Below are 27,067 nucleotides of genomic sequence, written 5' to 3'. Positions count from 1 at the left end.
ACTACATAAATTATTACAACATTACATAAATTATTACAATATTACATAAATTATTACAATATTACATAAATCATTACAAATTACATAAATTATTACAATATTACATAAACCATTACAATATTACATAATTACATAGAGTTATTTTAGTTAACTTAAAAAATCGTTTTAGTGTAACTAGACAAGTACTTGACAAGAACTTTTAAGTTTTGCAATATATTTGTTGTTAAACTTTTTTTCTTTAGATAAATACCTGTTAATTTAGTTATTAAAAAAGAAATTTTTTTAGCCTCATCACACAGATATTTAGACGATAATTCGTCTGACTTTTTTTCCCGTGAACTTCGGGAAGTCAGACGAGAAAACTTTGGTTATTTAAAAAAATTAATAATGGCGAAAAATATTTACGCTTAGCAGGTTTAAGGACGGGGGTAATAAACTTTTTAAAAACCAACTATCAACTATTTTCAACAAATTATCAACAATTTTATCAAATTCAAGATACATGAAATATATCTTGTTAACCTGTATTTTTAACTTTCAAACTAAAAAAAGACACATTGTTTAAGTTTTTTCTTATTGCAGATTTATAAAAATAATAATAAGTTCATTTTTTTTTTCTTACTCATAAGTAGTGGCCAAATGAAGTCGGATTAACTTCAAATTTAATTTATTCAATTCAAACATTTTGTTTTGCTTTTTATATACTCATAAGTTTCGGTGAACTCTTTTATTGCAATATGGTATCCAATTTTTAATAAATGGATGATAAGTTGTTTGATTTTCAATGCAATGACCACGATGTTTTCTTGCTTAAAAAAAACAAAAAAACATTATACCATTAACAAAAAAAAGGTCACAACCTTCTGAGGTTTTCTTACCTCCTTCATTAAACATGTGAATTTTATATCTTCATGATATCACACAAAAGTATTCATCCTATGATGATGATTCTATGAAAATTAATCTATGGGATAATAAGGGAAAAATAACAGAGGCTGACCTAATTATAGAAAAAATCATAAACGAAAAGCTAACTTATTCAAATAACTATCATTGTATTTGTAAAACATGCTATACAAATGTAAAAAGAATATTAGCAAAAAAATATAAATGTCATATCAAGAGGTTGTGAAATTCTTAAAGAAAACTCACAAAGAGTATTGATATCTATACCAAAGGCAGAAGAAACGGATTGTAGAATATTTTCGAACAAACAAATAAAGTTTGATCAAAGAATATTTTTGAACAAACAAATTGAAGCTTGATCTTTGTATTATTATATTTTTCATCATTAAAATCATCATCTGTTTTGGAATGAAATTGACCATATGGTCTATCAAGATAGCTTTTATATTTTTCTCCTAGTTCTTTGTGAAAATACCAATAAATTGATCTCACATTAGTCATAGTTGTAGAAAAGACTAAAGTTCTTTTAGCTGAATAAGTATTCAAAAGAATATGTTGAACAACTGGGTAGAAAAATTTCTCTGGATCTCTAGACTCAATATGTATTAGGCTGTATTTAATATTTCTTCTTTCTTGTGTAGATGATATAATAACCAAACTATGCATACTAAGATTATCAATAATAAAGTCAGCAGTACTTTTAGCTGCAGTTGCTGTCGATGCCAATACTGGAATTCTTTTAGGGACAAGTGATAGCAATTCGAGAGTCTATTATAATGAGACCGAAATGCATCTGATTGTGTACTTGAACATCTATAACAATCACAGACAAATAAGGTATAAATAAAATCATGTAAATCACAAGATTTTACTTATATAATGCTATAGGTAATGTATTTATCTTTTCTTTCAATGAGTAAAACTTTTTTAATTTTAATTTAATTTAATGTATTACAAGAAGTTCTGACATTAAAGTTGTAAATATCAATGTTTACTTTACGTAGAAAATTTATCTATATAACAAAATCACTTACCACTTTTTCGCACAATGACTTTCATTAATTGCAACTGCAACAAGTTTCTGTTTAAAGGCAGAGTCATTGAAAATTGATCTATAAGTTGTTAGAATGGCTTCAGGTAAACAAAATATTACATTTGCTTCATTGTAATTTATCTAAAAAAAAAGTATACTTTTAAACAATAAACAACACTCCATAATTCAAAAAAAAAATTTACTTGAAGCATGTGTTCAAATAAAATTCAATTCAATATCAAATTCAATTCAATACCATATATCTAAATTCAATATCAGAATAATATAATATTTCATAATAAATGCTTAACACATTTAGAATTAATGAAATATAATAATGCATTTCTAATCTTCAATGCAATTTCAATCTAAATGCATTTAGCATTAAAAATTTCTCAATAAATGATTAATTATTTGCATTCACTAAAAAATATTTTATATGTTTTCTACAGAAAAATGAAATCAAAATTCCAAAATTTATGAACAATAATTCAGAAAAAAATAATTTCTCAGGGTAATTACCAAGCAATAACTAGACCTTCTCTAGAGAAATGAAAAACTTTATTTGGTAACTAAAATAATGTATAATAATGATAATTATTACCTCTGTTTGATCATCTTCAATATTTTTTCTTTGTTGATTATGCTTTATAGAAGCTACTTTGATTCCCTTTTTACTAAGTGTGTATATGAAACCTTAAATTATCTATCCCAAATAATTCTTCGGTTAAGTACGGTCATAAATCAATCACAAACCAATGCGTAAAATCTTGGAATAAATTACCTCTTCACCTTAAATCACTAAACTCTATTACACAATTTAAAACCCGTCTTCATGCTTTTTTTTTTTGGATAGATACTGTTTGTAAAATGTTGGAATTATTGTGGGTCATTATTATTATTGCTTTTGTATTGTTAAATATGATATAAATATTATTATAACATTATTCTATATGTGTATGTATGTATATGTGCATCTATATGTGTGTGTACATATGTGTCTATTTGTATATATGTATGTGAGTGCGTGTGTATGTGTGTATATGTATGTATGTATGTATATATGTGTGTATGTGTATGTATTTATGTATGTGTATATGGGTATGTATGTTGTATGTATATGTGTGTGTATATGTATATGTGTATGTGTGTGTGTATATGTATGTATATGTGTATATATGTATATGTATACATATGTATATGTATGTGTGTATGTATGTGTGTATGTATGTATATATATATATATATATGTGTGTGTGTGTGTATATGTGTGTGTTTTTTTTGTGTGTATGTGTGTGTATATATATATTTATATGTGTGTATGCATGTATGTGTGTGTATGTATGTGTGTGTATGTGTATATATTTATATATGTATGTGTTCATGTGTGTGTATACATATATATATTTATATGTTATACATTTTTTGTAACAATGACTTTTATTATAATTATTACTCTTATTGTTAAATTTTGATAAATACTAGTGTTGTTCCTTATTATTATTGTTTTATATCATTATTATTATTGTTTTATATCATATCACACACACACACACACACACACACACACACACACACACACACACACACACACACACACACACACACACACACACACACACACATATCTATATATATATATATGCATGTGTATGTATATGTGTATATATATATATAATTGAGTGAGTGTATGTGTGTATATGTGTATGTGTTTTTGTATGTGTGTATGTGTATATATTTATATATGTATGTGTTCATGTGTGTGTATACATATATATATTTATATGTTATACATTTTTTGTAACAATGACTTTTATTATAATTATTACTCTTATTGTTAAATTTTGATAAATACTAGTGTTGTTCCTTATTATTATTGTTTTATATCATTATATAAATATATTCCTAATAATTACTATTATCATTGATATTTTATTATTATTAATATCAATTTAATTTGTATTTACTTTATATTATTATAATATCAGTTATTACTAATATTATTTTTATATTATTACTAATATTATTATTAACCTGTTATTATTACTGAAATAATTTTTATTTATAGTTATTATTTATATTATTGTTGTTGGTATTATTTTTGTGGTTAACATCGTTATATAACTTTTACAGTTACTATTATTTCTTCCTTTTCTTACAATTATCACCTTTTATCTGACTTTACTTTTTTTTTTATTATCACTATTTATTATAATTAAATTTGATAGGTGTTTACTTGAGATTAGTATCATTACTATTAGTAAATATCCTTGATGTAAGATCTTTTATTAAGAATAAATTTGATTTGATTTGAATTAATTTGTTTTCCGCTTTTGAGTTGAATGAAAGATCAATCTTTCATTCAACTCAAAAGCGGAGAAACAACTAAAACTTTACTATTGCACATCTTAATACATATTCATATCGAATACTATCAGGTGCTTGTCTTTCTCTTAACAAGTTTAAAGTGAAGGTAAAAAAGGGTAGACATTAAAACACAATTGATTTTTCACTGCCTGTTGGTTGGCAAACGAAACAATTTACGCAATTGCTGAGATCTATTAAAGATTATTTTTGGTAATCCTTCTTTTAATACAAAATAACTCACAAACTATTTAAAAGCATACTCTAAATTATCTTTTTCGCTTGACATATAGCTTCTGAATAGCACTGATAATTTAATAAAATAAATTTTAGCGCATTTTTAAAATAAAACCCCCCGAAACATTACGGTATTTCATAAAGATCAAAGCAAAGCCGCAGGAACATATTTGTTCTGGTAGATGATAAATTGCATTAGCGCTAAAACCAAAGTTTTCTCGTCTGACTTCCCAAAGTTCACGGGAAAAAAAAAGTCAGACGAAACATCGTCTAACAGATATTATGCTTTTTTAAAAAGTCTACAATTCCATTTTTCCTTTTTTCAGAATTTTTTTCATAACTGACTATAAAACAAATCGTCTGAAACTCATTTATCTTGGTCTCTTTGTTAATCACAAATTTTTTCATCTTCAAATAATAAGTCTCTTCCACAAAGAATAACGTCTCTTTTATAAGAATAACGTCTCTTCTACAAATAGTGATAACCAAATGAACAAACTGTTTAAAAACATTTTTCAAAACCTATTATCCCTCTAATTTTTGCATTAAACTCATCTATAAAATAATTCTAATTATAATTAGCAACTTCAACTTTATTTTAATTCTAAAATTAAAATACTCAAAACAATCATAACAACATGACAACTGTCACAGAAGATAATGTCACCAGGTCTAATGTAGTATCAATTAAATAAAACCATTTTTAAATTAATCTTAAAAAATTAGAAATTTTCATATTCAAATAAAGCTTTAAAAGCTATAAATTGGGCAAAGAACAAAATTGAAGGGTTTAAACCTATTATACTTGTTAAAAGTTTTAATTATTTAAAAAATGTTTTTTAAAAAACTTGTTACTAAAATTAATTTTAAACAAATTTAGCTCAATCTAAAACAACAAAAACACTTTAAATTTTTACAACTTTAATGTATATAATTTGGTATATAATTTAACTATCGATTACTTATTTCATTTAATTAATTCACAGGAGAAGAGACTTCTTCCACATTCTTTATTTTCTTCTTGCCATTTAGGTTTATTCAGTGTAAGTTTGAATTCAAAAAAAATCCATTCTCGCCACTGTTCAGCAAATTAAGGAGAGCCACATTTGTGGAATCCAAAAAAGGGTTGCACATGACCCAAGAGTATGTGTATCTTCCAACCCTTCCAAAAATAAAAGTTTTTTTTTGAGAACTCCTACAATTTCTTGAGTGAGCAGCCCAGTGTGGTTATTATTTCTATCAGAATAAGTAATTCAAGAGATGATACAAAATTTTGGATTAGTGAATTCTTTCACTTGGTTAAGATCTAAATCTTAACCAAGTGAAAGAATTCTGAATAAATTACATTCGTCAAATTTTGGATTTCTTGTTTTTTTCAATTTTCAGTCGTGTATCTTTGATATGAATAGCTAAGGCTTCCAAGTTTTCTTAATTTATCACAAACTCCACTTGTCTTCACACGAAAGACAAGCTTTTTTTGCTGCATAACCTAATATACTTCTAAAAACTACATCAGAAGTTTGATTCTGGTACATTTTACCTATAGCATTTGACAATGCCACTATTGAGGTATAAATCTGAAGTGATACTTTTATAAAAGATAAAATACATAGAAAAACATCTCATCTGCATGTAAAAATTTGAACAAAAACAGACTAGAGATCTAAATAATGTTGGTTTATTAAATCCAGCATGAAGCTTGAAGTGTCTTAAACGTAAATAAGGTCTTTTGTAACTGTGTCACTAACATTGTAACATTGTAACATTGTAAAGGAAGTCAATCTGAAAAATAACTACAATACTTTTAGAAAAAAGGTTTTTCTAAATTTTTTAAAGTTTTAAATAAGAAAAGATTTATAAATATTACGTTTTTTACTTGATAATAATAAAACAAAAATTATTCTAGAGCACTCATTTTTTACTTGATAATAAACAAAAAACAAAAATTCTTCTCGACCACTCATTTTTCTCATCACACTTTTTTCTAATATCTTCTACTGCTGACTTCTCATTTCTTTCCAGAAAAAAAACAAACTTTATAATTTAAGCAGGTTTTCAGTCCTGAACAAGTAGAAACTTCTCTGACATTCATAACTCACAAAATTTGAATAAATGCCCATGGCTAGAGTACACAAGTATAAAAAATGCTTTGTCTTCTAGAGTCAAATTAACAATACTAAAGAACTTTGACTTAATACATTTACCAACAAAAGCAGCACTTATCTTGTTGTATTTGTATTGTATCTTGTTTTTCATTTAAATTGTATATATATATATATATATATATATATATATATATATATATATATATATATATATATATATATATATATATATATATATATATATATACGTCCCTGGTAGTACCGCGCTCAACTTGTTTTTCCGCGCAGCGACCTTGTTCGTCAAGGTTCGTGTTTCGGAGTTAAAGAGTTGAGAGAGGGTTATAACCACTATTAACTAGCCTCCTCATCTGTAGTGGCTTTATCGGCCTTGAGGAGGTGAGTAACAAAAAAAAAATATATATACATATATATATATATATATATATATATATATATATATATATATATATATATATATATATATATATAAACATGTTGTGCAACAAATCTATTGAATTTATTATTAGTGATGAATCAAACATATGTAAAATGGGAGTTCAAGGAAGAAAAGCTAACAGTGAAAACAGTGGAGTGAAGCAGAATGAAATCGCCAAAAAACTGAATGTTTCTGTACAAACTGTAAGTTTGATGAAGAAAAAGCTGTCTTCACTAAAACAGACTCTTTAAGAGCTGTAAAGTGTATTCAAAAGTAAGTCACTACACCAAGACAAAGAGCATGAAACCTGAACAGAAGAAGATTGGAGCAAGGATACAGACGCGTTTTACTAGTATGATTTTGTTTGAAATGTAAAACTATGATTTTAAACAGAAGATCACAAGTGCCAAATATTCAGTCTTTTGTTGAGTCACATCTCTTTCAGGTGGTTTTTTCTGACAAGTTCAAAATTGCGGTCTTTTAGATCAGTCCAGGCAGTTTGAAGATCTCATTAGAAAACTGACTGCTTGAAGAAAACTGTGAAAAATTCAATGAAAGTCATGGTCTGAGGAGTCATATTTGTGTATGGCAAGCAATAGGCCGCGCAATCGCAGAAATAATTGGTTGATGCTTTTTATTAGTTTTAACTGTTTTCAATTGTTTCTAGAACATAAGTCGATATACGTAGCCGGCTACATAACTAACTAACTGAGCCTGCTCAAAAAATTATTAAAAAACCTGCAGGTTAACCACCCACAAAATCGCAAGTTACACTGCCTGCTACACAACTACTAAAATGCCCGCAGGCTACCTGCCCCTCACACAGCCCGCTTTGTAACCTGCTGCCAAACTTCTACAATGCCCCCTGAATACCCGGCCACAACATATAAAATATAACTTAGTATAAAGTAAAATATAACATAAAATATAATGTAAAATAAAATGTAAAATATAATGCAAAAGATAATGTAAAATATGATAAAAAATACGATGTAAAATATAATGTAAAATATAATGCAAAAGATAATGTAAAATATGATAAAAAATACAATGTAAAATATAATGTAAAGTACAATGTAAAATAAAATGTAAAATCAGTAGTTATACACGCAATTTTATTTGACGCTTTTTGACATCAAAATGAAATGGTACAAAAAACTGTGTTTACCAAGATTACCCACCGAATGCATTAGAAAACAGTTTATTTTTTACTTTTTCGCTATACATTATAGTTTTCGAGTTTACCGCGGAAAACAAAAATGTCCACAGACAGACAGATAACCTCTATGCTTTTATGATAAGTATATATATAATTTAGTTAATCTTTGTTAAAGAATTATTTGTACTAAAAAAACTCAGAAAAATGACTTTAAAACATAAAAAATGTTAGTTCATGTCAACACAATTTATTTTCGAAAAAATACCTTCGATATAGATCATATTGTCTTCTATCTAAAATATCATTTGCATTTACACTGTGAATGACTGAACCATTAGGAGTTAAGATAATTGATTGAACTGGAAACCTAAAAAAATTTAATATAACACATACATATAACAATTAAATACACACAAAAATTAAGCTAATACAAAAACATTACATGAATACAAATAAAAACAAAAATATAAAGTATTCAATAAAGTGTTATATTTTATCAAACAAATTTTTAACAAAAAATGTATACTTTTAAATATACTAAAACTTACTTATAGCTTTCAAGTGCATTTTTTGCATTTCTACTAATATCTGACAGAGGATCAAGATTCACAAGTTCCTATAAAAAAAAAAACAATAAAAAAAAAATTAGAGATATAAGTATCCAAACAAATATTTTATTGTGAAAAATAAACTTTGTCAGGTTCTTTAAGAAAAAAGATTAGTTTATAAGAAAAAAATTTGTGATTATTATGAAAGCAAAATTTATTATGAATTTAATAAGAAAAAAAACAACTAGTAATTAGCTTAAACTGCTAAAAACTAAATGATATATATTTAAACTATGCAATTTTTCAACATTAAAATCTGAACAAAATTTTAAAGATTTAACTTTTCTCCAAGTAATTAACTTTTTTAAAATTTTATATCTAGTTGGACCACCTTTAGCTTTTATGACTTCTGCAAGTCAATTTTGCATTGATTCAACTTATTTCTTTATGGATTGATCGGAGGCCAAGCTTCTTGGAGCATGATCTTTAGCTCTTCATTTCTCTTTAGACATCGTGTCCTTGTCTTGTTGGAAGATAAAATGTTTTCCCGACCTCAGTTTTTTAGTTGAGGCCAGAAGATTTTTATTGAGAATATTGACATAAACCTCAAAGTCCATAACTCCATTAATAAACTCCAGCTTTCCTGTTCCATTCCAATTGATTGCCTCCACCAAACTTTACTGTTTTTCGAATACATTTGAGTGCGAATGCTTCACCATTTTTTCTCCATACTTTTTGAGCTCCATCCAACTACACAAGATTAAATTTTGACTTGTCAGTCCACAAAACCTTCTTCCAGAATGATACCAACATATTTACTTAATTTTTAGCAAATTCAACTTGTTTCTCTGTGCAGCAGCCTTGTTCGTAAAGGTTCGTGTTTCGGAGTTATAGAGTTGAGGGAGGGTTGTAACCACAAAAGTAGCCTCCTCAACTGTAGACTTGGGTTTTGATGGGTTTTCAAAAGGAATGATTTTTTGCGTGGAACTCTTGCTTTAAATTCACCTTCTTTCAATCGATTTTGAATAGTCTATGGACTCACTTGTATTCGAAATTCTTTTTTAAAAATGCTTGATGCTTTTGTTGCTGATAATAACTGGTTTTTATGCCACCATCTTGACAATTTGTTGATCGATTCTGGATGGTGTTTTTACGCTTAGCTCCGAATCTTGGCTGATTTTTCACATATCCAAATGTTTTGTACTTTTAAATTAGATTAGTTCCTAATGGCATTCCAGTCACTTTATTTATCAACCTAAATGTTTTACCTTGCTTGAACAAGTCGATAACCAAACTACGCTGAGCTTGTGACTATTCTTTGATTTTAACTCCCATACTTGATGATATCGATGGTAAAACAAATGAATTTGAAAAATATCAGTCTATTATTAAAAGTTACTTGATATTAAACAATATTTTCAAAAACTATTGAATTAAAATTTTTTTTTAATATTCACATACAAAACTTTGTTTACAAAACAACATTTTTTGCCATTTAAATTGTGATTTAATTTGCTTTCAGAATAATTAGAAAATTATTTATCAAAAACTTTATTTCTTCTAAAATACTCGAACCAACTTTCTCAATATATAAAAAAACTTCCATTAACTTCCTGTGATAAAATAAATAAGATTATAATTAATAAAATAAAATAAATTAATGTTTAAAACATGATAAAATACTGCTATAAAAGTAATGTTAAAAATTTTGCATAAAGGGGTTGTCCATAAATTACACAACGCTAAAGTCACTAATAAACAAAACAAAAAAGATCAAAAGTTTTACCCCGCAGAGCCTTAAGTTAAATAAAAAATCAAAAAAACTCATTTAGTTTAATGAAAATTGCCGCGTAAATGTGCGTAAGATCTCTTACATCTGTTTATTAAATAAATTTAGCATTGCATAATTTATGGACGATCCCAAAGATAGATTAATTTAAGTGTTTATAAAACAAACACAAACAAAATGTCAATTTATTGGTAAATAAAAATGTTAGAGATTAATCTAGATACACTTTTGAAAACAATGAATAAATGTGATTAACAACCTTTTTAAAAATCTTCTGCATTGTCAATTATTTTCAAATAAACTGGTAATCCTTTAAAAAGTTTAGCTTCTGTGCAAAAGAATTCATTTTGACCTTATTTTAGCCTCACCTTAGTGTTAATGTTGTTTAACCTAGTTGTGTTATTTTATCATTTAATTTAGTTGACTTTGAATGATTTATATGAACAAAATAATTAATGTAGTTTGAGCAATTTTTTCCTATCAAGTACTAATGGACAAGAATACTTTTTAATAAGGGATTATATTGGAGTTGGTGGTATGGTTGAAGGCCTGAACTAATTAAGGATAGATCATAAGTGTAGTTAGACAATACATTAACAAAGACGCCAAAAAGTTTTTGTAAACATGGCTTTAGTGGTAAGACCTGGCTGATGCATTAATCGAATTTTGGAAAATGCTTTTTTGTATAAAATATGAAAATTAGATTTATGATTTAAGTATGGACTTAAAACAATTCTAATGTACTTACATAGAAAAGTAGAGAGTAATTTTCAGATTTTGTAAAACAGTTGAGGCTGATTGACATTTTGGATAAAGCTTTTTATTTATCATGTTTTATGTTAATAAAAATAAATAATGTTAGTCTATCATGTTTTATGTTACTTTTAATGTACAAAGGTTTCATCTCGCAACTAAGTGGCATATAACTTTTTTGTTTAATTCTTATAGCATTTTTTTACATTAATAATGTTATGCCTGAATTGGTTACACTTTTAAAATATACATGTATATATATATAGATAAATTATCAATACATACAATCAATCTATACAAAGCCAAACCAGACACAGTTGAAGCACTATTAAAATCATTTTATAAAAAAATGTTCTTACAATTGCAGGTTTTAGATTTTACAATTCTATTTATATATTGGAAAAAGATGTACATCTTTTTTATTAGAAACATTAATGTTCTAATGAAGAAAAAAGCAAGATGCAGCTGCCATTTTTCAATGACATGCCTAACTCAGATTATTTCAAAACTAACAGCAATTTGTCTATTGAAGTAGAAAAAAAGATTGAAAAAAAAGTTTACAATAATGCACCAAGTTTATCGTCACTATTCAATAAATTCTCATACTTGATGTTTGATAGAATTGATGTAAACAAAGGTTTAGTGGCTCTCCCACTTTAGTATGGATGCACACAAGCTTTAGAATTTTTCAAAACTTCTAGTTGTAATTGTGTAAGTTCTATCTGTGCAAATTTTTGCACAGATAGAAATGATTAATGGCAAAGTCATTTAGAGACATGCATGATTTTTTTTTCTAAACCTTTGCATTATTTAATATTCTTTTTACCCTCCCGGGTTGCAACTAGCAAACACTCCTCAGCCTTGATGTGTATACAGTAAATATAATATATATATATATATATATATATATATATATATATATATATATATATATATATATATATATATATATATATATATATATATATATATGTATTGACATACACAAAAAAAACAACTTAAAAACAAAAAGATTTTCTAAAATAATTTAAATTATTAACCATTACCTCCATATCAGCTACAAGGGACCAGCAACTAACAAATCTTTCAGATAGAAGTTGCATAACAGGCGGACTCTCTAAGGCACTCTCTCTAAGAGTCCGCCCTGAACCTTAAAAAATTTTTTTTTAAGATTTAAATTGAATGATTAAAAAATATAACAATTGTTAGATATTGTTTATCAGTTTAAAAAAATGAATCCATAGTTACAGTTAGTTTACTAGTAAAAAAAAATGCTAACCTCAGCATGACTGATCATCAAGAGATCCCCAAAGTAAAATAAGATGAATAAGCTTTTTTTCATTTTCAGCTATTTTAAAAGTTTCATTAAATGAAAAGTAAGGAACCTAAAAATAAAAATAAACTAAGACTAAAAATAACACTTTATTCAACCAACCCCCAGCCCACCCCTCTACCAGATACCATATGCATAAAGCTGGCTGTAAAAATCAGGCCTAACACTTCCATAATGTCAAATGAAAACAAAATAAACATAATTCTTTTACCAAAGAAACTATGCAAAAAATGTTAAACTAATGATAATAACATCTTTAAAAAATTTGTTTCATGTAACATTACATGAAACCAATCTTTAATAATTTTGTTTATCAACAATTTTATTCTTTAAACAGATACCTAAGTTCTGTGAGAAGTTTTGTTTGTGTTAAAGAGAATTAAAAAAAAAAAATGTTTAAGCTGAATTTTTTGGATTAAAACAAAATAATGTATACCAAGAAAAACGACTTTGTGGTTTTAGACAAATTTTGCCTTCTCCATTTTAATCAGAATTTTTTATAATATAGAATTTATATATAATTTAGAAAAAGTCTTTAAATATATAAGTCTTTAAATATATAATTTAGAATAATTCTTTAAAGTATATGCAATTTTTTTGACTCCAAAAAAATCGCATTTTTTATACATTATAATATATTATATTGACACAATTATTTTGTTTTTATCAAAAAAATTTTGATAAAACGTTTTTTTAAACATACTCTTTAATATGAACAAAACTTGTCTTGGCACTTGGGGATCCCTTTAACAAAGTTATTAAACATTAATGATTTAGCCATAAGTTAATAGTCTAGGTCCACACTACATTAAAACCTACGCTAAAAAGTCCACTATTTCTTTGATTAACAGAAATTGTATTAACTTAAGATTTCAATTTATTATTATTTTTTTGGAACATTAAGTTCGATATAAGCATAACAAAAAAGACAAATTTGCATTGCTTACATTATATACAACAGTTTACCAATTGAATAGAAAAAATGTTAAATGAAAGATTGTTTTGAGCACTCATATATTTATAAAAAATGACTTACAATGGGAATGACTTCTTTAGGCAAAAAGAAAAAATAAAACTTTTAGTTTTTAAGTTAAAAATATTTTCCATTTTAAAATATATATAAAGAGTTTAGCTTTATTTTTATTTTTTATATTTGTTAAACATTTATGAGTTAAATATTCAGTTTCATTACATTAATTGAACATAATGAAATTCAACATGCTAATTAATTTATTAACTACTTTTTTTACTACTTTTTTTACTCTGAAGCAATCGATGGATGGAAAAATTAAAGGAATTCATCTATCAAAAAACTATATAAACTTTTAAACAGAGACTCTTGTTTATAATTGAAAACAATGAAATCTATTGCAAAAAGAACTTTTCCCAACTGCCAGGTCTGCAATATTTTATCAGCCAAAAGGTAGATACGTTGCCAAAAAGCACAACTATATTCAAATTGAGAATTTGCTCCTTATATGGTATACCATATATTACTTGTAAAACTTTGAACGCCATTGGCCATTTATGAAGAACTTGTACCTAAGGAAGCACGTCCTTAGCAGCGAGTTATTGAAAGTTATCGGTCAATTATAAGGAATCTTATTAAAAAGCAAGAAATTAACTTCATTTAAAAAAGATTTTAACATAAAAAATTCAAAATTAGTCAACTTTGAAAAATCTCATTCAAAAAATTCAAAATTAGTCAACTTTGAAAAATCTCATTTTGTTTTGACGTTAGAAAATAGAAAGCGAATATAAATTACCTTTTTGTTTTTATTACAATTTGTCTTGAAAAAAAAAATTTATGCCCATATTTTGACTAAACCAATTTTTAGTCAACTTATTCAATTTCAAAAATGTAAAGGTTAATTTTAGTTAATTTAGTCTAGAGTTGAATTATTTAAAAATTGTAACAACACTACAATCAAGTAAGTAAAAATAGCTAGTTTCTATTAGAGTGTCCATTAAAAAAAATGTAAAAAATTATTGAAATAAATAATTTAATTAGCTTCAATGTGTCAAAAAATTACAAAAATCTGTTTTTGAGTAATTAACAATAAAATTTATATTTCATCTTTTTCAACCAATAGTAATAAACTTCATCTTTTTAACCAATAGTAATAAACTTTATCTTTTTAACCAATAGTAATAAACTTGGTTAAAAAAGGTAAAATGTTACATAAAATTCAGAATGTTAAATATTCAAACAATTGTGTTTTAGCTATAATTTAATATATATCAAAGTTAATAATATAAATTTTTTCTTGTAATTAATATGCAACTAGTATTTAATAATGTTGAACACTACTGATCCACAACCACTGGTAGCTAACTGGTAGTTAAAATATTTTATTGCTTTATTTAGTTGAAACTTGCTAAAATAATGAGGTATAAAGTACTCTACACCTCAATGTAACTGATGCATGATAATATGAAGTTAATGCAACAGGAACTGTCATCTGAAAGAGATTTAGTATTTGCTTAATATTGAAAAAATAAGTATGTTACCAAAACATCTGTTACATCATATTAACATATGCAGGCAATTCGGATGTTTTGAATGTTGTGATAACTATTTTTTAAATTTGATTGCATAACATTTATCAAAATCTTTAAGATATCTTAATTTTTTTTAAAAACATAAAAGAATTTGAGATAAACACACAATTGTAATTAGACTTGGTACAAAGTTCAACGTACTTATGTAGATACATAGTTATATAGTTAAATTATTGTTTGTTAATCAGTTGAGTTAGATAAAACTTTGTATAACTAACAAATAAATACATCATTTATTTGTTTTGAGCAATTCATGTTTGCTATATAAATATATACGCATTTGTAAAATATAAAATATTTGGTCAAAAATCACTAATAACAAAAATCATACAAACTTCGTATAGTCATATATAAATTATATTACTTCTTTGAATGGATAAAATTGTTTTTCTAGAATCTTGAACATTTTCATAGGCTCAATTTCTTCAAACCATTTAATATCTTCTGTTGAATTACACAACATGTTAAAACTGTTTTGAAGAGTTGAAGAGCATGTTGAAAAGATTTCCATTTTTTCAATATATCCTAAAACATATGATATATGATATATATATATATATATATATATATATATATATATATATATATATATATATATATATATATATATATATGTAAAATAGATTCGAATATCTTGATTAAGTGTGATTTTATGCTGAATGAATGATTATATGAATGAATTGCTTAACAAAAATGTTTTTAACGACTAATAATAGATTATTATAAAAAAAAATTTGTAAAAAACAAAAACAAAAAAATTTAAAAAACTATAAAAACCAGATCTTCACACATTCAACTATGTTTTGAGCCATTTTGTAAAAAACAACATTGAATATACATAGAAATATAATTAAAATATTTAATAGTAATATTTAAACAAAGCAGATACAAAATATAAGTTCATTATTAGCTGGTACAACTGCAGTTGGCTCCCCAAAGAACAGTGCATTCCAAGTATTAACAAAACAATTTGAAAAAATTATAGCAAGTCAAGCAGTTACTATCAATTTTGGATTATTATTTGGTCAATGAACTAGATGTTTGAATCGATTTCATTCTAAAATTTGAATTTTAAAATAAATAGATTTTCTGACATTTAGTCATGTTAGTTCAAGTTTAGTACATCTTGTAGTCAGAAGATGTTATCTATCTTTAGGATTTAAAACGTAGTTTTAGAACAAGCGTTAGTGATAGTGAATTTATAATTATTTTTTTTAATGAGTTTTATCTTAACAAAGATGCAAGCAACTAATGAGATCCAAGCAACCAATATAATAAAAACACAGATGAAAGCAACCAATGAGGCTCAAAATTAAAAATTGATCCAACTAAATTTACTTTGGATCTAACTAAATTTAACATTGTTTTTTTTTTTAAACAACAAGATAAAAAGTGTTTTAAAAAGTAATCGATTAGAAGAATAAAAGAGCTTTGTAAATAAAAATTTAAATGTTGTCATAACAACAGCTGATCAGCTGAAATGAAAAATATTGAAAAGTAGTCAATCATATTATTTTCCAAACAATCATATTTAATTCTTGTAATTTTCACTTAACTGTTGTATTGGTAACACTTTACACTTTTTGTGTTTTGTTACACTTTTTGTGTTTGTGCAATTAATTATGAGGATCATATTGTAATAAATCCTAATAATGCACATAAAAACCCTGTTTAAAAAAAACTAAAAAAAACCCTAATTAAAAAGAAAAACTTGACAATAATCTTTTAATAAAATACAATATAAATTTTTATATTTTGCATTGAACTCTCAAAATTAAAGGTGGAAAGATTTATATTGTTCCACTTTTCCATATTTTATATTTATATTTAACATTTTCCATATTTTGCCTTGTTGGCACATTATTTTAAGTCGCCCAAAACAAAAATTAAAATAAAATGATATAAATAAATAGTACTTTTAATTTTACTTCTAAATAATCCAAAAACATTTTTATTTTTATAAGCTTAACCAACGATTACACCATATATAATTTGAGGTTGCAATAAAATAAGCAACCTTAAATTTTTTTGTTGGTAAAATCTTTAATATTAATGGTTTGAATAGCAGTTAAAATGTCTATTTAATTTCCTGTTGCAACTAATTTTTGTTTTTCAATTTAACTACACAAATTCGTACCTCTATTTTTCAAATATATCTAATAAAAAACTTTCTGATGTTATGCTTCCACTGCATGTATTATTGTGAAAATTTGTAGCAATAAACTACATTTTTATCAACTGCTCCTATCTAGTGTAGTTTTTAAAATCTGATCAAAACTTTCAACTTCAAGTAAATCATTAACATTGTATTTTGAAAGCACAGTCTTTATATCACTGTTTTTATTTTTGCAATTTTCTTTTGAAAAGTTTTACTTTTTTCTTAATGGGTGGTTAAGATACTGATTTCTTATAAAATAAAATAATTGCTTGCTTGAAATTAAATAAAAAGTATAACATTATTTTATGATAATGTTATACTTTTTATTTAATCAATTTTAATACTTAAAAGTAAAAACTACATTTTGACTTTAATAAGCTCAAATTTTTGAGACCTTTATAATTTTTCCTAAATTGTTCTCAAACAATGATTTTCCAACCTATCAAAAGCTTTTTTTGAAATCAATTAAATAAGTTTTAGGTTTGACTATTATGTGGTAATTTAATTTTTTTTTTGATGTTCTTAAATATAAAAAATAAAAAATTAGATAAGTGTTTTTACTAATTTATTAATACTCTGTTCATTAATACATATAAAATATATGTATATATATATATATATATATATATATATATATATATATATATATATATATATATATATATATATATATATACACATATATATATATATATAATATATATATATAATATATATAATATATATATAAAATATATATATAATATATATATATATTATATATATAATATATATATATATATACAATATATATATATATATATAATATATATATATATTATATATATAATACATCTATAATATATATATATATACATATATATATAATATATATATATATATTAAAGTATATATAATATATATACATAATATATATAAAGCCAATCTGCATTTATATTAGTGTGTATATATATAAACTTATGCATACCGATGTCAACATGCTCCCTAAATTCATTATTCCCATCTAAAAACAAATAAAAAATTTGTGAATATATATATATATATATATATATATATATATATATATATATATATATATTCATATAATATTAGAAACAATAAATCAAACAAATTTTGTTAATAATAATTTATAAATTTGTTTATCTTTACTATGAACTAAATGACTTATTTATTGTGCAGAAAAACAAATAGTTATTTATTGACTAACACTTTTTCGAAACAAAATACTTTTTTTTAAAAACTTGTACATAATATTTTGAAATATTTTTTTTTTTTTCTCACATCTGATCCTGCAAAACACAAATTTTGTCAAAACCTAAGTAATCTTGATTAAACAAAACCAGTTTGCAGATATTTATTTCACTAATTACTTAATGAAATAATTAGAAAGTATAATATAATTTATACTTTCATTATTTATTTAATTTCACTGCACTGTACTATAAACTTATAAATTCAAAACCATAAAATAAAAATAAAAAAAACACTCGCATCAAACACCAAAAAATAAAAAATTATTTTTACCCAAAAAATAATTTATTTTCTATAAACCCTTTTTAAGTGTCAACTTTGCAAATAAATATGTTAACTTAATAAAAATAAAATACAAACCTGTAACAGTTTTATCATTCAGTTTGGTCAGCCATTCCAAATCTCAAACAAAATATAAAGTACTAAATACTAAGTACTAAAAGACTGAATTAATAACATTTACAATAAATAAATTAACATACAATTTTTTGGATAAAAAATATAGAATTGCAAAAAGTGTTCCTTTTTTCATTTTTTTACTTTTATGATTTTGTGCGTGTTTTCTACAACTTTTTTTTTTCAACAACTATTTATATTTAAATATTCTTTCTGATAAACATAAAAATCTTGCATAACATTTTTAACACTTACATGCATTTTTTAAATATCCAATCAAATTAATTGCATATTTTTCATAGCAATAAACGAAGGTTTTTTTTTTCAGCTTACAACCAAAAAGATAAAATTATAAAAAAACGAAAACGTGCACTCTGTATAAGTATTAATAGCAAATTATTAAAGAAATGTGCACTTTTTCCCTTTATTGCTAATATATTTTAAAAAAAGATGTGCACTTTTTGCCTTGCTTCATAAACATTTTTTATGAACAATAAAGCTCATTACCAACATTTAGTTTATGATAATTTGGTACATGCATATTAAAAGACACAATATGTGAACCATCTTTTTTAATAATTATGTTTCCAACAAAAGCAGCAGGAGTAAACCAAAATGGCAAATCTGGTTCATTGTTGATCTGAAATTCAGAATGCAACCTATAATAAGAATATATTTTAAAAGATACAACCTTTAACATAAAAAAAAAAAAAAAATACCTGTAACAAAAAAAAAAAGAAAAAAGAAAAAGATATAATTTACATTATAAATTTATTATTAATTATTATAAATTTTTATATATTTCTCATATATATGAATTGACTATAAAAAAAAATTTAAAACTACACTGAACATTTTATGCAAACAAGTATACACTAGATAAAAAAATTAAAATAAAATTTTATACTTTAAGTTGTGTTACAGTTGCGGACAACATAATAGTAGTGTGCCCAAAATTTACAAACCTTCGTATTTGATAAACAATTAATGCAACCCTGGGAATTAGGAAAAATGAGAACGGCAATAAATTGCTAACCTTAAGCTGTAAGAGATCGGCATCAGGTCGGCAAAATAAATTTGACACAAAGGGGTTACCATAAAACATAGAAGTAAGTTCTGCCTGACCTCAAACATTTTGAGGTCAACATTGCCGAATGCCAACCATTATTCTGAGGGCTGCTTACTGTTAATGAAAATGTAATACTGAATCAAATAATATTGAATAATGAAATAATTAGATGCAAAATAATACACCAACAATTTTTTTCTTTTGTTTTGTGTTTTTTTTTTCCTTGTATTTACTGAAGTTGTATAACTACAAAAAAAAAAGGTTGAACACTATATCATAGTATTTAATTTTATGTTTTAAAAAAGCAAAATATAGTATTTATATATATAGACACAGTATTTATTATTTTTATGCTTTATTGCAAATAATTAATAAAAATAGATAATAAGTGGTACTAAATTAGTAAAATAACATTAAAAATATTATTATTTAACTGCTTGTCCCCTATTTTGAATAACAGCCTTGGACTAATACAGCATTCAGCATGTTTCATTAATCAGTTTGTATCCTCAGTTGTTTTTCTTTAGCATTTTTTTATTTTAATGTGTTTCTAATCATCACATGAAAATAATCTGTCTTTTGAATATATTAATGTTTTTTCCTCTTGTTTTAATTTTACAACCAGTTTTCTTTTTTCTTCACTACAATGCTCTCCACACCACATAATTTCTGTTTAAATCAAATCAAATTTCTCTATTACTGAGAATATTTCATTGAATTAACCCTTATAGTAATCTTATCTTTTATAAATGTCAATAAACAAAAAGTTATAATCCTTGCTACGAATTAATGTTATGATTCTTCTATTCAACATATGTTTACAATTATGTAAAAACCTTATAATTAGTTTTAAGATTAAACAATTTTTTTTATAAATAATTATTTTGCTAAATATTATTATTTTGTCCACAACTGTACATTAGTAACACCTAAATATTTTAAGTATTCAATAAATAATCTGTAATATTTATTTTAAAATCTAAAATTAAACAAGTCAAAAAATCGAATCTTTTTGATATGGACTTGAATTAGCATTGCTTAAATGAGGGACAATTGTTTATTTTAATTTAATTTATTTATTTTACTTGGGTGAATTTCTTAATGATTAAAAAAAAAAAAACTGTCAAGAATTTTTTAACATTTTGGATTTAGCAAAATCGGCATCTATTTTATGATCAATCTAAAAACTTATGATAATGAAAAAACTATTGTTAAAATGCATTTCTAAAACTAAAAAAAATCATCTTTTCACAAACTTGTTGTATAAAGTTTACATAAAAAATTATCTAAAATAATTTTGCCTTCAGGCAAAATTATTTTATTATTTGATTATGGTTTATCCAACAATGCAATTATAAACAGTTAGGTGCTTTAAGAACTTTTGTTTATTAGCACTTTCGTAACATCGGAATAAAATTTCGGAATAAAAAAAATTTATTGATTTGAAAAGTAAATAAACAAAATAGTTGAATGGAAAACGAACATAAAAAAGAACTTAAATTTGACAAAAATAATTTTTTTTTACTTTAACATAGTTTGGAAACTTTAAAAGTAAAAAAAATAATTGCAAAACAGAGCGTTTTAAATTTTTTTAAGAACCTAAAATAAATTAAATAAAATAAACTAATAATCTTAAAATAAATAATCTTTATAAATTAATCTTAAAATAAATAAAATAAATTAATAAAATCTTTATTAATACTCAATAATAAATAACTTATTATTGAGTATTAATAAAGAGTTCATTAATACTAAATAATAAATTAAGTTTAAATATAATAAAATAAATTTAAATTTTTTTAAAAATGGAAAGAAGAAAAAAATTTGTTTAATTATCTGTTGTTTTATCAAAAAAAAAAAAATTATTTCACAATTGCTGTGAAAATATTTTCTACATAATCTAATTAATTACTGTTTAATGTTTTCCGCAAAAACTTTTTTTTTTCAAAAGACTGTTTAAATATTCCAAGTTTTGGTATAAGGTAAATGGCTTAAGAGTAGATAAAACTTTTTACATAAAATGCAAACAGCATAACGCTTCTTTACAAGGCCTGTATATATATATATATATATATATATATATATATATATATATATATATATATATATATATATATATATATATATATATATATATATATATATATATATATATATATATATATATATATATATATATATATATATATATATATAGATATATATATATGTATATATATATATATATACATATATATACATATGTGTATTTGTGTGTGTTTGGGAGTATGTATACTCACATATATATATACATTAATACATAAAATTTTTATAGGTTTGAAAGTTTGAAGTTTGAAAAATATTAATATTCAAAATATTGATTTAAACCACTTTTTAGGCTGCATAATAAAACTATTTATTTACAAGAAAAAAAGGAAAGAATTAAAAAAAACTAACAGTATTGTTAAAAAAGCTAAATTTTAAAGATATTTTTTATTTCTAGTTATCCTTTTTTAACTATACTATTTAGCTAACAAGATTTATGATAAAAAATTATAACATATTAAAGATGAAATAACAATTTATAAAAATAAGTTTATAAATTCAAAACATTATTTTTATTAAACAGACAAACCACAATAATTTCTTTTTTAAGAGTAAATTTAGAAAAATAATTTATATAGTATACTGTCTTACAATGTAACTGCAATAAAGCTTTTGTACAAAAAAAGTCATAACATACATCTTTAAATGACACACCTAAATGAAACATCAATGTGATTTTCTTCAACCGCTCGAACAGCTGCAACAGCACCAAATGGTGGAAAGCGCATACGTAGAAAAGGTTGCGGATGTAGCATGCTGAGAATATAAAAAAATAACTGCTCTGCAGCACTGGAGGGCTCCGTTGGTAAATAATTATAACTTTGCAAATGAATGACTAAAAAATGATTTTAATTTTATTAATAGTAAAAATAAAAATTAGTTATACACTGTTATTATTAATACAGTGTCTGTGTTAAAAAGCTAATAGTCTTTGTGAAACAGTGTTAGTTTTAAGAAGTTAACAGTTAAATAATATTGTAAACAAAAACATTATTGCAAAAAAAAAAGAAATTTGTAAAATAAGTAGAAACATAAATTTTGTTAAAGTTCCTTTTTTATTATTTTTATACTTTCCATTTTCGCATTAATTAAAAACATTTTTTTTCTTTTACCTTGAAATTTGCTTTTAGAGTTTTTCTTTCTTTTTTTAATATCTTAACCAGTTTTTTTTTAAAGAATCAAAAATTCAAGTATTTTACATAATTTATGCAAGATCCAAAATATCATTGCACAAAATAATTTCACTTGCCTGATATGAGATATTTTATTTTGCTTATGTATTAACAGAGTTTTGATAAAATATTGTAAAACGGATATAATGATAAAATATTAAAGTAACTGAGAAAAAAGTTAAATATATTGAGTAATAATAAACTAAAAAGAGTGCTATAAATGTCTATAATATTATTTATCAAATTTGTAAGAACAATTTTTATAATTTTTTTTTAATATTTAAACATTTCCTTTTAAACAATGACACAAATGTTTTTTTTTTCTAACATCTACATTTTTGAATTCTTTCAATTGTAGTGCTTTCCTGATTAATATGTTGTCATTGTATTACCCAGAAATCATTGTATTACCCAGAAATCATTGTATTACCTAGAAATTTGTTTTAGTTTTTTCAGTTCATTATAAAAAAAAAAGTTTATTTAGTCGAACTGACTGTTTGAAAAAGTTTAACTATTGAAAAGTTTGAATTATTTATTAATTATACGTAACAAATTTTATTTTTATTTTGAAATTTTCAGGAATATTCTAGTTTTAACAAACCTTTAGAACCTTTAAGAAACTTCCATAATTTTTTAGAACATTCTTAAACTGTCCAAAAGTACATATATAAAAACATATAAAAAACACAGGAGACTTGAATCAACATTGCAGATCATGTTATTAGTGGGAAAAAAAAATAAAGAACTGTATAAGAATAGAAATTATTTGATTTGAATGGCATTAAGATTTTATTATCAGCCTGGACAATTTATAAACACAAGATCAAAAAATTATTCCCTAGAACCAAGTTGTAAAATGTGCCAGGCCTACAAGGCATATTTTAGCATGCCTGTTGGGGATCAGAACAAGTACATTGCATTTCACATACAAATATCACAAGTGAACTCTCGAAGTTAAGTTGAATAAATTTTTTTTTAATTTCAACTCCCTAAGGCAGAGAACAGAAGCCACTACAGGCAAAGAGGTTACTTAATTATGGTTATAACCCTTTCTTAACTCTATTACTCCAAATAAAGGCCGCTGTGCGGCAAAACAAGTTGAGTGTGGTACTACCAGGGACATGGTGGGGATTGAAATCGAAACCGGTCGCTTGTGAAGCAAACGCTCTACCACTACACCACTACCGCATATGTGCTTCTTGCTTAGAGGTACTTTGTAGAAATTTAATGATATAAATATATGTAGTTCAATTTAAAAAACTGCAATTCCATATATCTGAAGGAAGTATTAGAGATACAAACTATAGTTTTGCAGGTGCCATTGAACAAGGGAGGCCATACTACCCTAAGTAGAGAGACAATTTGATCAAAGATTTTGACATTTTGATCATTAAAAAAGGTTTCATTTCTCATAGGCCCTTAAGATTGCTTCATAAAATTTTCACTATTACAGTTCTATCTGTTGAAAGAAAATCAGAAAGTGTTTATGCCACCACTGTACATTAAATTAGGTCTTATCAAGCAATTTTTCACTGCTCTTGACAAGAAGTCGGTACTTAAGTACCTCCAAAATCTTTTTCTAAAAATGTCCAAGGCTAAGGTTAGAATTACTGTCGAAGGTTAAAGTTAGAATCAAGAAAATCATAGAATATCATAAGTTCGCCAAGCTCTTGAACAGGAAGCAGAGAGTTGCTTGGAACATTTTTTTTTACAGTTGTTTATTGCTTCCAGAGTAATCACAAGGCTGAAACTAAGTTGAGTTAGTTCAGAATCTCATAAAGAATTATGCCAATGAGATCTCATAAAGAATCATATTAATGAGATACAAAATGCTACTCAAAGTTCATATCCTCAACACTCTTTATTTTAAGGAGAAGCATGGGGAGCAAGGTGAGCACCTTCATCAAGATATATTGTTGTTGATTGTTGTTATCAAGAATAGTATAATGAAAACATGACGAGGACACTAATTTTCTTAATTCTGTTTGTTTCAAAAAAAATGATTTTTTTTTGTGCAGTGGTCATAAAATCAAAGTTTGTGCTCAATACAGTCGTTTTTCTGCATTCTTTAGGTGTAAGTAAATTAAATTTAAATGAAAAAAACATTTTGAATTCAAAAACAAAAACTATATTACATATTTTTTTCTCTCGTTGCATTGTGGGAGATAACTAAAACATGCCTAGATGTAGACTGTATCCAGCTACTATTTTGTAGAAGGGTTCCGAGGTAAGGACTTTATTCCTTTCAAATATTTTTCAATCAGTCTTATTATTATAAAAGGTCTTTGAGCCTTTAATTAACTGAATTCTGATATTTCATCTAACTAAAATAACTTTCTAACTGATGATTTGTCAACCATAATAATAGAAACTTTTTGTTGTTAGATGGATAAAATGAGGCCATTGCTTTTGCAACTATGATTCACATATCATAAGCTTTTGATAAAACTTGGTATGCTGATCTCTTCCATATGCTCTCTTTAAATGGTAAAAGTTTGAAAATATTTTAAAATCTTTATTTCTTACAGCTTTTTAAGTCTTCTGTATACTATTTTCTTGCTTCTTAACTATCTTCTTTAATTCCTAGTAAAATCAACTTAAATGGTGGTTGTCTGCAGCCTTGTTTAAAGTGAGTTTGTACATTATTAAACAAAAGAAAGTGCAAAAGATATTTTAAAAATAATAATATAGTCAATGCAAGGCTAAAAAAGATACAAAATATGCAAATATATAATTATTTATAACAATTAGTGTTACCTAGTTTTTTATTTACAGAAATACTTTTTGAAATACTAAAAGAAATACTTTTGTCGTTTTTGCTTCTAATAAAAACTAGTTTGAAAAATTAGCAAATATTTGAAAACCATGTGATTGGTGGTATTTCCACTTTGTTATTTGTAAACTAAAATAATTTTAGACATTTGAACTAACTATATTTTTTACTTAAAAATCATTATTAAAATATTATAATTAACATAAAACTATTTAATTATTTTTTTTGAAGCTAAAAATATCAAAAACTTGTTTGTCTTTCAAATTTCTTCAAAAAAAGTTAAAAAAAAAAATTCTTTCAAATAAAGTTTTCATTTTAAAATACATCTACAAAGACAAAGTAGAACTGATAATAGTCTCCAAAGGTTGGGAAAAACTTACAACAAAACAAAAGCATTTAGCTGTTGTAGATACTTTTCTCACAACACCACTTTTGTTGAAGTAAATTAAGATAATTTAAATAAATGAAGATAAATTAAGGAAGAAACAAATGTTTTAGATGTAGATACAACACCTAAAACATTTTTGCAATAATAAAAGAATCAGTATAATGTTATATTAAATAACACACTGTTAACACAATGTAATAAAAAAGCATTTAAAAAAAATCAAATCACATAAATCGTACTAGTTCCAAGATTTATTAAAGTAATTTACCAATAATAATAACCTAAATAAGATTGTTAAAAACTAAATGTTATTTATAGTACAATATAAGTGTTACCAGTTTGTCCCATAGCAATAGGTAGGAGTTCCCACATATAACCAACTTCAAATTTTTTTGGAATAAAAACATCACTAAATTTATGAACAGAAAAGTTAGCATGTTTCAAATTTGGAGAATCCCAAGCTATTAATGATTGAAAACATAGAAATGAATCCTAAAAACATAAATAAATATTCTTATTCTTTTAAAATATAAAATAAGCACAAAGTATA

The 27,067-nt window shown here is 24.5% G+C and overlaps 1 protein-coding gene and 1 long non-coding RNA gene across 2 annotated transcripts in view; both read right to left on the bottom strand.

Annotated features, from left to right (window-relative positions):
* The window catches only part of LOC105845326 (selenoprotein N), a 35,409-nt gene that overhangs the window by 976 nt on the left and 7,366 nt on the right, over positions 1–27,067 (bottom strand). The window contains exons 3-12 of the mRNA XM_065804751.1: positions 26,853–27,009; positions 22,839–23,019; positions 19,538–19,689; positions 18,995–19,036; positions 18,351–18,386; positions 15,590–15,750; positions 12,610–12,715; positions 12,377–12,480; positions 8,789–8,856; positions 8,506–8,607 (exon numbers count right to left, since the gene is read on the bottom strand). Coding sequence (XP_065660823.1) covers positions 8,506–8,607; positions 8,789–8,856; positions 12,377–12,480; positions 12,610–12,715; positions 15,590–15,750; positions 18,351–18,386; positions 18,995–19,036; positions 19,538–19,689; positions 22,839–23,019; positions 26,853–27,009 — 1,109 coding nt within the window. The remainder of the gene's footprint in view (positions 1–8,505; positions 8,608–8,788; positions 8,857–12,376; positions 12,481–12,609; positions 12,716–15,589; positions 15,751–18,350; positions 18,387–18,994; positions 19,037–19,537; positions 19,690–22,838; positions 23,020–26,852; positions 27,010–27,067) is intronic.
* LOC136084567 (uncharacterized) lies at positions 1,124–3,880 on the bottom strand. Its single transcript, XR_010640641.1, has 3 exons — positions 2,544–3,880; positions 1,941–2,080; positions 1,124–1,719 (listed from the first exon to the last, which is right to left on the bottom strand). It is a non-coding gene; the product is annotated as an uncharacterized LOC136084567 (long non-coding RNA).

This window comes from Hydra vulgaris, chromosome 09 (genome assembly GCF_038396675.1).
Source record: "Hydra vulgaris chromosome 09, alternate assembly HydraT2T_AEP".
Taxonomy (NCBI): domain Eukaryota; kingdom Metazoa; phylum Cnidaria; class Hydrozoa; order Anthoathecata; family Hydridae; genus Hydra; species Hydra vulgaris.
The sequence above is the reverse complement of the archived record's forward strand: the minus strand, read 5'-3'. Positions and strand labels throughout refer to the sequence as shown.